Source organism: Gymnoscopelus microlampas (genome assembly GCF_963454915.1).
Source record: "Gymnoscopelus microlampas genome assembly, chromosome: 10".
Classification (NCBI taxonomy): domain Eukaryota; kingdom Metazoa; phylum Chordata; class Actinopteri; order Myctophiformes; family Myctophidae; genus Gymnoscopelus; species Gymnoscopelus microlampas.
This window is the reverse complement of record NC_139947.1, coordinates 45,288,448-45,305,614: the sequence shown is the minus strand read 5'-3', so window position 1 is coordinate 45,305,614 and position 17,167 is coordinate 45,288,448. Positions and strand designations below refer to the sequence as shown.

Below are 17,167 nucleotides of genomic sequence, written 5' to 3'. Positions count from 1 at the left end.
AGTCAACTCAAATAACACATTTATTTTAGACCGTACCTTGTTCTCTGGAGATGCTTGGCTTGTACCAGAACCGAGAGCTGTCCTGTACAAACTTCACACTGACCCTGCTGGCACTCTCTGCGTCTGTCACTGGCCCATCACTGTGGCCAGTAGGGGCTGCTATTTCCCCCACCGTGGGAGAGAACGTGACATGATGCTGTTGCTGGGTGCCGTTGGCCGTGGATGAAGGAGCTGCTCTCAGGGTACCCAGCCCACCGTCAGGTGACCCTGGCTGGGAGGGATGGCGGCGTTTTTCCGGGAGAGGAGGCTGGGAATCAGGGTGGGGGATGGAGACTGTGGAGTAGTTGGAGTAGGAGGGGGGAGGGTGGAGATGGGGGGTGTTAGGGGTGTAGAAGCCTGCCACTGAATGCCTGTCGGTAGCCTCCGGAGCAGGGGAGTAGGGCTTGTCTCCATGTCCCATCATGGCGGTGGGCTGCAGCCCAGGGTAGTGGTGGTGTGGTGGGCCATGTTGATGGTTGTGGTTGGGATGGTGGGCGTCAGGCCCACTCAACATCAACCTCCGACCTAGGGTGGCGAAGCCAGGAACCGGGGGATCTGAGACAGGGGAGCCTTCCATGCTACTGGACGGGGGTTGCGGGGAGGAGGAGGACATGGCAGCCGTTTGAGACAAAGGGGCTGACGTGGAGCTGGGAGGGGTAGGTGCAGGCTTTGTGGCCTCCAGGGTGGGTTCCCTGGGTGAAGAGGATCCGTTGGCCTGAATCTGCGCTGGGACGCGAGGTTCTGGAGAAGCCTGGGTCTGGCTCTGGCTCTGGGGCTGGGTTGTCGCCTGGGTAACAAGCGACGGCAGTGCAGCAGTCTCTGAGGGATGGGGGGTCTGGAGGGCCAGGGGACCTGGCTGGACGGGCACGTCTGACGCAGCCGAGGTGCGAGTGGGGGAGGAGGGGGCCTGGCAGTGGCCATTGGGCCGGTCAGGCGTGACGGGCGTGACGGTAGAGATGGGAGAAGGGGCAGAGTTCTGATTCTGCGGGGACGGCGCTGAACTACAGTGGCTCTGCTGATGGCTGGGCGGAGGTGCGTGTGAGGGGCTCCGGCTCGTACAGTGGTCGCTGGGTTCTGTGTGTGTAGAGGATTGTGTATCTTTGGCAGGTTGCATCGGGGTTGAGGGTTCTGCCATATGTGTTTGGGTCAGCTGGGGCTCCTGGCTAATGTTGTCATCCCGGCACGGTCTGTCCTGTGATCGGACAGTGTCGTAGTCACTGTTGATGATGTCTGTGGTTCGGATCTCACACTCCCTGGGCCCTAGACCAGGACTAAAGCAAACACGATTGATCATTAAAGTCATTCAGGGTGCGACAAAGTATAAATAATTAGGTTGAAATAAGACCAAGTGAATACCTTTCCTGTGTACGCATAGGGCTGCTGGTGTGGACGGGCGTGGGCGGTCCAGACGTGTCAGAAGGGGTGGAGCATGCACCGTGAGCATCTCTGTGGGTTCTTTTAAAGGAACCATGGGTAATGTGGTCCCTCCAACCAACACTCTCACCAGAACTACGAAGGCCATCTAAGAGTGATGGAGAACCCTTTACACAACATCTACCTGATGCAAATTCATGCACGTTAATATATCAGTTATGTTAAATTGCATTTCGATGTTTAATTTCTACTGAAATCATGACATTGACTAGTCTGAGATGGTGCTGTGGGCTACTGCCTCAGTGTATTTGCAACCAACCAAGTAAATGTACAAAAAGAACATCTGACTTTATATTGTTTAGAGTAACTGCAAACATCATGATCACAGGTAATACAACAGTCAAATTGAAGAGGAATGTATTCTACATTCGGAGTTCTAGATTTTGGACAACAAAACAACAGTTTTGTTGCCAGCATTCCCCTGGTATGTAGGGTATGTGTGTGTGGAGGTCATTGTTAACGCTCACTCACCAGTCTGTGTGTCAGAGCCATATGAGTGCTGAGAATCCACATGGTGGTGATTATGCTCTGCTGGGCCGTTGCTGTGGCTGCAGGACCCTGGCATGGAGGAGGAGGGAGGCAGAGGGGAGGTGGACTCCGACTGGTATCCTGAGGCGTAGCCCCTGCTCTCAGAGGGGGAGGGCTGGTACGGTGAGCACGGACAGGCCTGGTGGGGGGTTTGATACCCGCTGCTGCTGCTGCTGTACTTCAGATCCAGGTGGGAGTGAGCGTGGGACCTCGACGCCTCCGGATAGGCGGGGTGACCCGAAGGCAGAGGGTCAAAGGAGAACGCCGGGAGGTCGTGACCCTGTGGACCGTACGACGCCACGGTGGCCCTCCTGTGCCAGTATTCCTCCCTCTCCCTCTCCCACTGCAGCTCGGCCTCCCGGTCTCTCTCCCAGTGGAGGGACATCTCCCGGCCTCGCCTCAGGCCAGGATCCCTCTCCCAGTGGAGCTCCGACCCTCTGGACAGCTCCGTCTCCCTAGCTCTCCTCAGCCCCATGTCCCTCTGCTGGAGCTCCGCCTCTCTGTCCCAGTGGAAGCTGTCGCCTCGGTCTAGCCTCATGCCGTGGTAGGTGGCCGAGTCCTCTCTCCTGATGCTGCAGTCCCTGCAGGGGCAGCCGGGGGGAGCCAAACCATCCAGCATCATGATATCATGGTAGGTGGGGCTGGTGGCCTGCTTGGGGTGGTGAGGATGCGGGTGGTGGTGGCTGTGGGAGGCAGGGGGGTGATGGTAGGGGGCGTATTCGTCCCCCCGGCAGAGCATCCGTCCCGGAGCAGACAGCGGGTGGGGGTGGGAGTGTGGGTGCGGGTGTGAGTGGGGGGCAAGGTCTGGGGGCGGATAGGGGTACAGGTGGCGAGAGGCGGGGGGTGCGGATTCGGAACAGGAGCGGGCCAGGTAGTGTGGCGGTCCGCCCTGGCGGTCCCAGACCAGGTCCGGCGGCGGGAGGGACTGATGGGAGTGAGGAGTGTAGTGCTGGCAAAGATCCATATGCGAGGGCGGGGCCGTGGAGTTAGGGCTGGCAGAGGGCGGCGGGCCGTGGTGGCCGTTGGTCCCGGGCGCCCGGTCGAGGCAGTAGCCGTTAGGCATGAGGAGGGTCCGGTCGCAGCCCGGCTCGGCACATCGCTGGGATCTGTAACCGGCCCGACAGGAACACGACCGGCCGAGCCGCAGCGTCCCGCTCCGCTCCGAGGGTAAGGAGTCCAAGTCATCCAAGATGGCCGTCTCGCGCTCCCCATTCCCCTCGATGCCCCCGAGGAGGCGATCCAGTTCCTCCCGCTCCTGTCTGGTCGGCGGCGGGGGACGGATGGGCTCGTCCTGGCGTTCTGGATGGATGTACGATTGGCTAGAATGGCCAGAGTGGGCTGAGTCGGAACAAGGAGACATGAGGTGATTGGGTCTGTCCTCAGTCATGCCCTCCCCTGGGCTGCTGCCATTGGTTGAGGTGAGGGAGCCAGAGCCTGGACCACTGCGTTTCTTTATCTGGGCATAGAGACTGCCATCCACAGGGCCTCTAGTGTGGGCGATGTCTGACACAGAAACACAGACAGCGACAGTTATGCATTAAGAAGGCAAAAGGATCTATTTTGAACGACACGTAAAGAGGAGGAGAATTGTTCAAAACGCTGCATTAATAATTTGCTGTAGGGAGTTGGATACCTTCCACACTCACTACTGTGTAATAGTTTTGGAGATTATTTGTATGCCTCTTGCTTAACTTCTGCTGTGCCTGTTAGTAATATAATTTGAATGTCAACAAATCAGCAAAGTTTGAAAAAGAGTTTAATGTGACTGAGGTGTGATTTGTGAGAGACATTTTTTAACGTTACCTTCCAGGCTATCCTGATATCGCTGGTTAAAGTTCTCATATGAGTCCCAGCGCACCACAGGGTCAGCTGTGTTGTAGTCCACTGTGACAGCTGGGTCGTTCTTCTGGTACTCACGGCCTTGGGAACGATGTAGAGAGATAGTTTACTTTGTTTAGCTTTATATCCATTACATCATGGGAAAAGTCATAAGCATGTGGAATGGACCTCCCTTCCTGTTCAGCCACTGAGTCTGAAAGCTTGTCAACATCACCCTGTTAGTGGTCAGCTTTTAATGTTTTGTTTTGCTTCCTCTCCTGAGGGGAGGGGAGAGCTGAAGTTTTTGAGTGGAACATAAATGGTGAGAAGGACGTAACCAACCTTTGATCTTCTCAGGTCCAGAGGAGAAGACAAACTCCACCGTGGCGTCAGATGGGAAACGCTCATCTGAGGGGAAAAGGACAGAATTGAAAGGTTTTGAGGAATGGCACATTGATGTCGCTGTCATGCTTGGTTGAAACTAAGTATTCTAAATATGTTGGTACTTAACTGATTTAAACAGAAATGTTATCTATCAAGCATTTGTAATGTAAAAAAAAGAAATCTGTAGGACTAAGGGGTAAATGAAACCCAGCCTTCATAAAAATAAAAAATAAAACACACGCTGGCAGTTCTGTGATGTGGGAACCCCTCCACAAATTAAAGCACACTGGTGTTCTAGCCCACTGTTTATGGAGAACCTCTCTAATAATATATCATAGTATATTACTCAGACCTTTTCCCAGAGGTGGATAAACTGCTGTTTATATTTCTAATGCTTCGTTTAGCCCAGTCACATGATTTCTACATACAGTACTCCCCCTGTGCATTACAGAGTCACCATTTTTCAGCTGGAAGCAATCTGACTTTTCACAGAAAGCGAAACCAATGAGGAAATGGGGTAATGAGCTCGTTCATTACAGAATTAAGCAATAGACCGGTGCTCACCGAGCCTGCTTTAACCCCTCCAGAGGGATTGCTCAGGACACGAAAGCTCCATGTGTACAGTACAGAATATTCCCACCACGCTCATCTCCAGAAAGCTGCTATTACGTCAGTTTGACCAACTGGAAGAATAAGTAATGGCTATTAAAGGATTTAATCTTCAACCGCTGTATGGGGCTATTTAGGGGAGTAAAATACGACAAATTCATTCCCAATGCACTCATATCCACAAAGCTGTTATTAAGTCAATTAGTTCAACATGGTAATTATGCTGCAACTGAAGCGACGATTTGAGACACCGTTGGGGACGAGGCAAGAGGGGAAAACATTCAATCTGGACTAGGGGGGCAGAGAATGTTTTGTTCTTGCGAGTTTATTGGGGATCCAACTACAAATCGTGTTTTACATGCTTCCTGTACGGCTGCTGGACTAGCACTCATCCCCCCAAAGGAATTGTGCATTAAATAGGCCTACTACACTGCTAATGTTGATGCAGAATGGAAAGAGGCAATTACAATGGCTACCACAGTACCCATGCCCTGCTGCCTAGCCCTTGTTGCTGCTTATCCTTCTTCTGTCGTATGTCCTTAGACCTTCAGCTCCGTTGCAGCAAGCCAGTCCAGTGTGTACCGGCCACCATTAGGTGGCCGGTATTTAGGGCAGCTGGTCATCACGTGTTCCACAGTCTGTAGTGGATCCTCAGATTCGCAGTGGGCACTGTCTGTGAGACCCCACTTCTGCATTGCACCGAAACGTCCCACACCTGTCCTTAGGCGATTGAGGGTTATCCACTCCTTACGTGGGAGGTGCTGGCCAGGAACATCTGTTGGGTCCTCGATGTATTTGTGAAGCCTGGATGGTTCTGCTGCCTTCCACTGGTCCCTCCATCTTGCCGGCTACGGCTATGGCTCCCCACGTAATACCGGCTGGACGCCGTATCAATTCTACAGCTTCAGCTTTTGCTGCTAACCCCACTGTGGTCTGGGCAGGGTGTAGATACCATGTGCCTCTTCTGATATACATGAAGGCACCAGCCACTTCTTTTCACCTGACAGCAAGGTATTTCACCAGGACAGTATAATGTGCGGACGGAGGTGCAAGTTTTCTTCCCCAGATCCCCATCACTCTCAACAGGTGCCCCAAGAAACCAGTAGAAGACACTAGTGCAGTGACAAGCCGGCCGGCTTCTCACCCGCGATCACTGCCAATTGTGATCAATGGCGCGTTTTACCCCTCCGCCACCTGGATGCACCCCCATCTGAAAATATCTTTTTTTGTTTTAGCCTATTTAGGTGCCTGGCTGGGGGCTTAGAATAAAGAATAAAGTAAGTGGTGGTAAGTGGAAAGATAATGACAGGAAAGAAAGTGTACTTGTTTGACAGTTTCACACACTGAACTGAACCACGCCAAATCTGAACTGTTCTGATACGATAAACCCCACCCATCTGGTGGGGTTAAAGCAAACCCTAGGATCTCTCTTCTCTTACTCTCCACACCAGGTTATAACTCTAGACCCGTCCTATCTCTCCCCAAGACATCTCCTTCCTTATGGGACAGCTACCCACAAACACTACTGATACTGTCACCATGTCACCTTCTCTTTCCCCACAGCCTCCCTTACCAGTGCAAGCTTCGTCCAGCTCTCCCTTGCCAAACCAGAGCTGGGATCCATGTATGGTGCATGTGTGAAACTGCAGCCTGAACACTGTGTCTCTGTCTGCACTCTGGGCACGTCGGTGATAACATTTCACCTGTAGAGGGCAGCAGGGGAGAAGGGGAGAAAGAGGGAGAGAGATGTATTCAAAACTATCAGGATACAGAGAAGGAGAAAGACGTTAAAAACAACATATTTGCTCTAAAGGGAAGATATCAACCATGATGACGAAGTGACTGATGAGTGAAAATGTGAACTTTATTAATGAATGTAACTTTAAAGTCATCAAATCATTTAGACACTGATTGTGATTTATTTCCCCCCAAATACTGTATACAACGCATGACGACAACATGAAGATAAAAAATCACACCCAGTGTGAAGTGAGCGGTGTTATTTAGAACAGTGGTCATCACAGTGATGGAAGCTCACTTAAAAGAAAAAGTAATTTTTTTGAAGTGCGTGGTGCTATTTATAGGTTATTCATTTCATCATGCGTCTCGCCAGCCAATCACAGTACTGAGCAAAGGGTGTGAATAGAGTCAGCCAATCACAGTACAACCAAAGACAAATTTTCACGACGGTCTTTTCACGACGGTCTTTTCACGACGGTCCCAAACCCACTTATAGGAGCGGCTACACCGCTAAAAAAAAAGACAATTTACTGAAAATGTACAGTAGCGAATATTTTCACTACTGATACAGTCAAAATTATTTCTTAGTGATCTCTCTGGATTTATTAGTGTGTTGTGCAGCCATTTGTTGCAAAGCATAAATTACACAACAGGAAGCTTGATGGAGGTTTGTTTATGAGAACAGTCTGTGCTTCTGTCGAAGACAAACAATGTCACTTAAGTCACACGTATACGACCCCTCCTTATGAGGAATGTCGTGCTTACTCACCATGATGTCACCCTTTAGCAGCAGGGCTGGCTCGATGGTCACACTCAGGCGCCTGCCTCCGGAGCCCTGCAGGTCACTGAGAACAACGCGGGATGCACAAATACGTTTATTAGATAACGGACAAGCTGATTCTACAAATGCCTTCTAAATCAGCAAAATGTTTCAAAAATGTAAAACAATAGCAGATGTACAAGCTTGCAGCGCCGCACAGAGTGACGCGCTGTGAGCTTGTACATCTGCTATTATTGAATAGCCAACGCAAAAATCTAAAATGAGACATGCTTTCCTGGTTTTAATGGGCCTTTTTGCCACATGAGCTACTAAGTTGGTTACGGTAAACCAAATAGACCATTAAAATGTAAAATATGAGTGGAATTAAACAAGAGTAAAGTTCAGGCCAACTGTTTTGTATTGTATGCACTGCCAGTAGAAAGTCTGTATTGTTTTAAAGTTTGCATCTGTTTTGCATTGCGCGCCACTCAGAGTAGAAAGACTATTCTTTTGAGACATGTTTAGACTAAGGACTTCATGCAGTGCACTTTATGATGATGCCATGTGTGGGTGTTAGCTAGGTGACAGGATAACAGACACTGCAGTGGATGAAAACAGAATCTCCGCACAGGTCATCATGAGGTGAGTGAGAACAAGATATGAATATAGAATAATAAAGGATATATAGATAAGGATTACTTTAGAAATTATCTGTAAAGTGAGTTGTTATGATTTTGTTGCATGTTTTATTTCTATTTTATTTGTATTTTGTATGACTACTTCAAAACAGATGAGGCCTTGAGCCCACTGTGATCTTTGGTGCCCTGACAGTAAAGTGACACACACTTTCATCATGTTATTAACTGGTGATATAACATACACAGATACTCACTATATGCCTGAAGTGTAGACCAACTGCATGGACTGGTAGATCTTCAGGAAGGGGTAGTAAGCTGGTGAGAGAAGTGAAGAGACAGACAGACAGACAGACAGACAGACAGACAGACAGACACACACACAGACACACAGACACACAGACAGAGACAAAGAGACAAAGAGACAGAGACAGAGACAGGGTTAAAAGGAGAGAGAGGGGGAGAGAGCGAAGAGTGAGTCACGGCAGTATAAGATGCACACAGATAGGAAGTTCCTCAGACAAACATAGAGGAATGTGCTGACAACACAACATCATCAGATTAAAGATACACAGTGTGTGGGAGACAGCAGATGACCATCTGAAAACACTGCAATCACTCAGAAGGCATGCGTCTCTCAGGGGACATGCCAAGATAGGAAGGAATATACCACCCTGCGCGCGAGCATGCGCACACACACACACACACACACACACACACACACACACACACACCTCCTTCGCCCTGGAAGTTGGGGAGTGAAGGGATGAGAACTTGGTGGAGGAAGAGAGGACTGCTGTTCATCTTGATCGCCCCAGAGAGGAGACCTCCAAAGTAATAGATATATCTGACAGAGAGAGAGAGAGAGAGAGAGAGGACGAGAGAATGAAAGCATAAGACACAGAAATGGATCCAATATTTACCAAAAATAAAAAAGGGATGGGAGAAAAAGGACAAGGACGGGAGGGTGAGAGAAGAGAGAGAGAAGGGAGGGAGAATGTGGTTATGAAAGCATGTAAACAACGCTCGACAGCAAAAATGCAAACAATCATGGTGCAGATGGATGCCAGATCATCTCCGATAGTAGCGGTCTGTTCATAGTTAACTATGGAGAGATGGAGCCAGACGAGCAGCTGGAAGAAAGTCATTTTTATTTGGTACTTTGCCTTCATCTTTTCAATTTTTTACTAAGCCATGTCCAGAGACTACGGTAGTTTAGTACTGGCGCGTTTACATTAGTGATCAATATACACATTCCTTGTAGAGTAGTAGAGGCCTTTATTTTGAAGAAAGAAAGAAAACACCTACCAATGTCAATGTGTTCTCAGAATTCCGTTCTGGAAGTGAAATCCCTCACTTGAACCTAGCCCTAGCCTCACTAGGTATTCTGGGGGAGAATCATTTGCCAGAAATAGCAGATCTACAGCTTGTAGATCTGCTAAATAGAGCCCCTGGGAATACGGTCAACTAATGTTTAAGTGGTTAAAATGTCTGGTCGGTGTGTTTAATAGTTTGTCTTAACAGGGCGGATGCAGCTCCTCCTTCACCTCCTCTCTGATCCCCCCCAGACCCCACCACCCACCACCCCTACCCCCCTGGCCCCCCTACCTGTTCTGGGACGGCTGGAGGGAAGACGACACCTTATCTTCACAGAACTTCCTCATGGCCAGAGTACTGAGAGCCTGGTCCGCCCTGTTACACACACACACATACACACACACACACACACACACGCACGCACGCACGCACGCACGCACACACGCACACACACGCACACACACACACACACGCACACACGCACGCACACAAGCACACACAATTTGACTCAACAATTTCCAACATGAGTGTCTTTGTACACCAGACTCACTGTGTGCCAGAATGAACATGGATAGGATACAGCTGGCATAGTCCACAGGACAAACCAGTTTCCACTCTTCCTGTGTAAAAATCCACTGGGCTTCATTTATCAAACCGCATATCAACAAGCTGATACGGAAATCTAGTCAGAGGAAACAACATACCAACAAGTTTGTATGGAAAACATTCTCTTACATATTTCATTAAAACGCCTCGGCCGTAGATCATTGCACCCTCTATGTTTTACGGTGCAAGGTTTTAACCACATTAACCCTGGCGTCCCTATTTTGGGCATATGTAGCCTTGGGAACCAATGGTTCCCGAGCCATGTGGCCCATAGGGCAGGAGCCTATCTCCTGTTTCTGTAGCGTGAGGCACAAGGACATGACGCTAGTGTGTCGCAGGGACTAACCCCGAATCCAACCCTTGATGAGTGCCAAGCAGGATGGCATAGGGTCCCATTTTTATAGTCGGGATTGAACCCCAACCTCCCAATCTCAGGGCGGACAGTCTAACCACAAGGCCACTGAGCTGGTCTATTTTGGGCATGGGGAGTAGAAATCTTTCAAAATATTGCAAAAGCAATTGCAAATTTGTTTTGGAAATAGCTATTCTGGCTGTGCAATACCATCATAGAACTACAGTATGTATGGAATAGGGCTTAACTACATGAACCGCATATACTTTGTTGACCAGGGTCCACCGTAAATCCACTGTATTTGGTCCACTTCTTTTTTTCCCTCTACAGCAATCTCTTTGGCTATTTTTGCTGAATATCTGCCATTTATGACATGCCCAGAACAAGGACACTGGGGTTCATGTGGTTAAGTGGTTCATGAATTGGCAGTAAAGAGATGCTTTGGACATCCCAAGTGTGTGCACGCACACGCACACACACGCACAGACACATAAACAAACATACACACAGTGACATACTCACCCTGCAGAGATCTTGCTGTAGTGCATGTAAGCTGCAATGATCACGCCTGTTTTACCCTTGTTGCCCTGTGGGGAGAAGATGAGAGCATGAGTCATGATGTAGGACACATCACACCATCATAGATCAGCTGATTCCCGCTTCAGCCGCAGGGAGTTTCACTGAGAAAGATGATTTTGTTTGTTTGATATGATAGCCTTGACCGCATGGGGAGATGTTTTGAAAGACAGAGAGAGAAAGCTAGCCTGGCATGACCAGACTAATATCACTGCGTTTTTTTTTAGCTCTGGCATATTCGTCTGGTTTCCAGGCTAAGAGAAAGCCATAGAAAGATTTAGAGAGAGAGAGAGAAGAGAGAGAGAGAGAGAGAGAGAGAGAGAGAGAGAGAGAGAGAGAGAGAGAGAGAGAGAGAGAGAGAGATCGAACCACTTTGAGTTTTGAGCTCCCTGTGTTTTATTATTTTTATTTTCTCACATCGGGTGCTTCCCTGCTTCCTGAAACATTCCACAAGACATTCCAGGTCTAGATTCCCAAACAGAACCACCCACCCCCCTCCCTCCCCCCCACTGCGGTCCGCAATACCAAAACGTGGTCAATACTAAACACCACATGGACTATACAGTACGCACAGAAAGACTTCCAGTTAACTTGCTGTCTCTCATTCCTTCTGAGACAAATTAACTCTGCTCTCAGATGCTCACTCCCATGGAGCCTCTGCTTTTGGCATGATGCGTGTCTGGGAAAGAGTCGTCTGTAGCTGGAATGTGCTGGAGAGTCTGCAGACCACAGCAGCGCTCTGGTTTTAGTATTAGCTTCTTTTTCTTTGTCCAAAACCCCCCAAGAAATTAAAACATCCTAACTAGTCAACCACACATGGTCACTATTTTGGTAGAGAGCTGCTAAACGTGAAGTATAAAAGGAGGATGTGTTTCTGAACATAAATGAATGGCTAAATCGTAAAACTGTCCCCGACCTTTGAGGTCTCATTACGCCAAAACCTCATCTAGTTTGTTTCTGTTCATCACGTTTAATGGTAAGTAAGTGATGATTTCACACAGTTTTACAATAAAGAACAGTGAAAAACTGAGATGCCTTATTTATTTCGTATGTCTTCGTTGAGCAGAAACCTTGTATCTCCATATTTCATCTATTTATATTTTGTCATAAATGAATGCCCTATTTTATACTTCATTGTATGATATATAAAATAGACAATCTACAAGCACAATGCTTGCAGATCTGATATTTTCACTAATAAAATAAAGAAAATGTTGTATGTTTGCCTATAATAAATGCCCAAAATAGGGATTCCAGGTTGAAAGTGGTTAAGTGTGTCTGTGGGTTTTATAAATATTTAACCAATGAAAAGTATAAATAAGAGCTTGTAGCTAAATATCAACTACATTGGACCAATTGGAAGCCAGGTGTCTGACAGCTTTCAAAACTATAATCTAGCAACAGTTCCATAACAAAGCTAGTTACAGATCCCATTGTAAAAAAACTAAAACATAGCTCATATGGCCCCTGAATGTGTGGGAGCCGCTATGGCATCTGTCTGGACGGGCTAACCCCACCACTCCACCCACCCACCCCTGTGTTGACCTGCCCTGAACTCTGACCTTGCAGTGCAGGACCACCACATGCTGGGGGTCGGAAGTCAGCCATGTCTCCATAGCCTTACACATGGCACAGATCTTATCCAGCGGCGGGGCATGGAGGTCGGGCCAGCCAAAGTCATGGACCTGGGGTGAGCGTGGCACACGTTGATTGGAGGGAACAGGAGAAGAGAGGGAACGAGAGAGAAGCAGAGAGACAGATGTTTCAAAGGAGAACGCTCGGTTCAACATCCCAGGCGAATGTTTTTCATTATGTAGATTGAACTCTAGGTTGATTGAACTGAGGGCTAAGTGTTGAAATGAAAATAGAGGAAATGGCATCTTTAGCTTTTTTGTCCACAGAAAGTGGTTTATGAGCACTTTGGTTCTCATGTCCAGAGTGCTCGCGTTTATTTGTATTTATTTATTATTTATTGCCCAATTTAGTCGTTATGCCTATTCCCCACACATTTCTGTGTTGTCAGTGCTGTTGTATCCTACTGGCTTACCTGCCCCCACCAGGAGGATGTAGAGCTTCCGTCCTACTCCTTCCGCCCAACTGCTAACAGGTGCAGCGCCCGTAGGAGTACGTGCATTGATAAATATCACCCTACCCGCCCGGCTTCCCTCCACCGAACATGAGCCAATTGTGTTCGTAATTCGTATAGACGTAATTCGTATAGACGCTCGACAAATGCATGGCAGAAAGGCACAAGCAGCTTAAAAAAACAAACACTTTCTGTGAACAAAGCCCCTTAGAGTGTTGATGTATGTTTTGTGTATTGGTTTATGTGCAATGTTAATAAAATTAAGGAAACGGTAGCGCTACTGTACCTTTGGATTCAGTCGGGTAATGTCGTGTCTCCTTTCAGACAGGTTGAAGAGCTGAAAAGATCATTCAGTTTCATCTCAGAGGTTTATAACTTCAAACATTTGACACACCTGAGAATGACTCATAATCAGTTTTGGTGCACATGCAGAGCATTCATAAAGGTAGAGAATCACTGGTCTAGTGGGCCCTGCTTCCCTCACCAGAAACTTGTCCTGGTGTTTGGACTTCAGCATGGCCGCCACCTCCTTCAGGTTGAGACGGTAGCGCTGCTCCTCCAGCGGCGGGGGGAAGAAGACCGAGATGATCCTCTCCGTGATGTAGGTCAGGTCAAAGTCGTAGTGGCGCTCCATCACACGCTCCATCACACGGTCCACGCTGAAACTCCTGGGCGAGAGAGAGAGATAGGTAGAAAGAGAAAGAGGCAAAGTTGATAAGCAGAGACAAGGTGGGTCTAGCAGGAGACATATTATTTTATGATACATGGATGCCAGACCAAGGTCAATATGCTGATGATCTTAGATGGACCTAAAGAAGATCTTTAATAGATGGACAGAAAGAAGTTGGATGATTGAAGGGGGGTGAACAAAAGGACAGTGAATGAAATAGGAGTCTGTGTGACTTTGACATTGATGGTATGGTGCTGTGGGAGACAATGAATGTCTGTATGGAACACATCAAATATTTAATTGTTGTCATGTGTTCTGTTTCGTTTTTTCATCTTTTTAACCCCCCTTTCTGTTGGATGAAAAATAGAAATAGAGAGAGGGGAAGAAACAAACACGCAGACACGCACGCACGCACGCGCGCACACACACACACACACACACACACACACACACACACACACACACACACACACACACACACAAACACACACGTGAAACTGCCTACAGTGCCGCTACAAGCTGTATTGTATGATCATGTGTTGTGACAATAAACATCTTGAACCTTGATGAACACTGAAGGTTTTACTGTGTAACATTTTAAAAAGTGGTCACATGATGAGCCATGGTCACACAGAGGCGTGAAGTCACTGTTAACATAACACTGAAAGAATATGTTTTTTTTCACCTGGGTAGTGTGTTTCTCTGTTTGGTGTAGGTTAATGACTTGGTGGACCCCTGAGGACAAAGAAAGATTCTATAAGTCTATAACATCACAAACAGCCTCACATGTCTGCATGATTTAAATGCAGTGATGGTAAAAGTACTCAAAAAGTTTCTTAAGTAAAAGTAGAATGTAAAAATACTCAGTTACAAGTGAAAGTCTGGAATTAAGTTTAACTTTAAGTATTGGTACTGTATGAAAATGTACTTAAAGTACCAAAAGTAGAAAGTACTCATTTTGCAGAACGTCCCGTTTCGCAAGTTTTCAAATGTGTAAAATGTATAACATTTGTTTGAAAATAGTAGATCTACAAGCTCACAATGTGTCGCATCGCGACGCATTGTGAGCTTGTAGATCTACTATTTTCAAATGGCCAAAATGTATATATTGTGGTGGTTACTGTGTATGTTTTGTAATAATAATCAAAATCTACAAAGTAACTAGTAACTAAAGTTTTCAAATAATTGCAGTGGAGTAAAAGTACAATATTTGCCTTTAAGATGGAATGAAGTAGAAGTAAAAGTACTGAAAATTGGAAATACTCCGGTAAAGTAAGAATACCTCGAAATTGTACTCAAGTACAGTATTTGAGTAAATGTACGGAGTTACTTTGCACCACTGTTTATGTGCCGTTGTATGATGGTGTCGCATGGCAAATAGGCTATTGCAGATCTACAGAACAAGCTCACATCGTGACACATTGTTAGCTTTAATAGACGGAATGCCTTTGCCACTCGACACCACTGTGTGCAACAAAGAATAAATCAGGCTTAACTGACAGTAATACTCAGTTCAGCCCCGCTAACGAGAACACAAGGCTGTAAGAATGAATGGCGTTTGGTGTTGGCCCATAGGTTCACACACCACTCTTTGGTCTGGTTGTGTAGGGAGCAGCCCTGCCTCTAGGGGCCGCTAACGGGGCTTTTATCCTTTAGTCTTGCTTAACCCATTCAATCCGGGAACGCATCATTTTTAGATTTCTTTGGGCTATTCAAAAATAACAGATATACAAGCTCATGAGCTTGTAGATGTCACGGTCCGCTCCGCGGGCCGTGGGCTCTGACTTTATTATTTAGACCTTCCTGCCCTTATAAGGTCTTGGACTTATTAGGCCTTTGTTCTGTTCTGTACCTAGTCTTGTTATTCTGTTACTCTGTTGTTGTTGCCCTGCGTTTGTGCTGTACCTTATTTTGTAGTCTTGTTTCCTGTTCTGCTTAGTTATTGTTACCTGTCTTGTCTCACCTCCCTGTTGATTAGTCATGTTCTCCTCCTGTGTCCTCTTAGTCCCTCAGCCTATCCCAGTGTTGATTGTCTGAGTTCACCTGTGTCTTGTTATTTCCCTGTCTATTTAAGCCCTGTGTTTGCTACCTGTCCTTGCTTGTTCATTTTATTATGTTGCGTGCTGTTACATCCTGAGTTCGGTCCCTTGCCTGTATTATTACCTTTTGAGTTATTAAACCCGTTCTGCCTCTGTCTCTCCTGCACTTGGGTCCTACAATCTGCCCTGACTCAAACCGTGACAGTAGATCTGCTATTTTAGAAAAATCGTGAAGATTTGTGCAAATCGTTGAATATATAAAATAAAATTGAGCGACTGGGGGATTCTACAACAAATGTCTTCTAAATCCTTAACAATTTTTTGAAAAACTAAATGATAACTAAATGATAAACTAAATGATAACCCCCCCAGAAGGCAAAGATTTGAGTTGAAAATGTTTTAAAAATATATATATTCAAAGATGTGCACATATTTTCATGATTTCTCACAGAGTGCCATGCTATGAGCCTGGTAGATCTGCTATTTTTGAATAGCCAAATAAATCTATAAAACGACACACAGATGCGTTCCCGGTTTTAAAGGGTTAAAAAATAGAGACGGATTTCCACTTGGGTTCAGCTGTAAATACAGTGAGTGTCCCTGTTCTAAAAACAAACAGGCTCCAATCCAAAAACATACATACTTCCTCTGACAGGTTGGAGAATTACATGATGGATAGCATCACACTGGGGGGGGGGCAAAAGAGGAGATATGAGAGAGAGAGAGAGAGAGAGAGAGAGAGAGAGAGAGAGAGAGAGAGAGAGAGTGCATCTGGTAAAGTGTTCTCACCAGGTGTTGGATGTGTCGAGATGGAGTGGTCCCTCTGCGCTGCTGGAGGGAAGGAAAGATGAGGGTGAGAGGAGAGGAGAGGAGAGGTATGAAAAGAAAGAGAGAAATGCAGGATGAGAGGAAGGACAAAAGGAGGAATGGAGAGCAGAGAGGAGAAGGATGCGAGGAGAGGAGAACGCGAAGAGGAGAGGAGAGGAGAGGAGGAGTATGGTTGAGAGAGGGATGAGAGGAAGGAAGAACACAGGGGTAAAGAGATGATGGGGTCGAGGAAAGGGGAGAGGGCAGAGAGGGCGATGAGAGGATGGAGAAATGGGAGAGGAAGGAGAGGGGGAGGAAAAGAAAGTTAATTCAACAAACAGACTCCCTGATGGATCAACATAACTACTTCCTTTAGCAACATCAACATTTTCCTCTCTGGACAGGATTCCTGCTGGGCTCACATGAATGAACCAGGACTGAGCTGAGCTCAAACTGGCCTGAGGACTCTGGTTACCCCAGACCAGTTGACCAGTAGAACAGGGGTCTTCAATGTTTTCTCCCTCTCCCCCTAGCTGAGAGAGAGATGAAGCAGGGACCCCCTCTACATATTGTATAAAATTGAGGTGCAGATTAAACTTTATTTCTGCTCTGCTTTTTCCCTCTACACGATACCTCTTTGCCCAATTCTTTTTTGGGCTGAAGTTCTCCTCAGAAAAGGGATGCTAGGGTTTAAGTTGTTAATGTAAAAAAGAAAATTCCTATCACACAAAAGATTTGGCGGACCCCCTATAGTAGCTCTGAGGACC

General features: G+C 47.0%; 1 protein-coding gene across 5 annotated transcripts in view; it reads right to left on the bottom strand.

The window, feature by feature from the left end:
• tns2a (tensin 2a) overlaps positions 1-17,167 on the bottom strand; it is a 65,864-nt gene that overhangs the window by 7,910 nt on the left and 40,787 nt on the right. For 4 of the 5 annotated variants that reach the window (XM_084069869.1, XM_084069871.1, XM_084069872.1 and 1 more), the window contains exons 5-20: positions 16,383-16,424; positions 14,240-14,289; positions 13,369-13,552; positions 13,171-13,221; positions 12,361-12,483; positions 10,745-10,809; positions 9,556-9,639; positions 8,682-8,794; positions 8,205-8,265; positions 7,322-7,397; positions 6,386-6,515; positions 4,162-4,227; positions 3,805-3,921; positions 1,945-3,504; positions 1,396-1,561; positions 37-1,310 (exon numbers count right to left, since the gene is read on the bottom strand). In XM_084069869.1, the coding sequence (XP_083925995.1) occupies positions 37-1,310; positions 1,396-1,561; positions 1,945-3,504; positions 3,805-3,921; positions 4,162-4,227; positions 6,386-6,515; positions 7,322-7,397; positions 8,205-8,265; positions 8,682-8,794; positions 9,556-9,639; positions 10,745-10,809; positions 12,361-12,483; positions 13,171-13,221; positions 13,369-13,552; positions 14,240-14,289; positions 16,383-16,424 (4,162 nt within the window). The remainder of the gene's footprint in view (positions 1-36; positions 1,311-1,395; positions 1,562-1,944; positions 3,505-3,804; positions 3,922-4,161; positions 4,228-6,385; positions 6,516-7,321; positions 7,398-8,204; positions 8,266-8,681; positions 8,795-9,555; positions 9,640-10,744; positions 10,810-12,360; positions 12,484-13,170; positions 13,222-13,368; positions 13,553-14,239; positions 14,290-16,382; positions 16,425-17,167) is intronic. The other variant, XM_084069870.1, reaches the window with a different exon arrangement.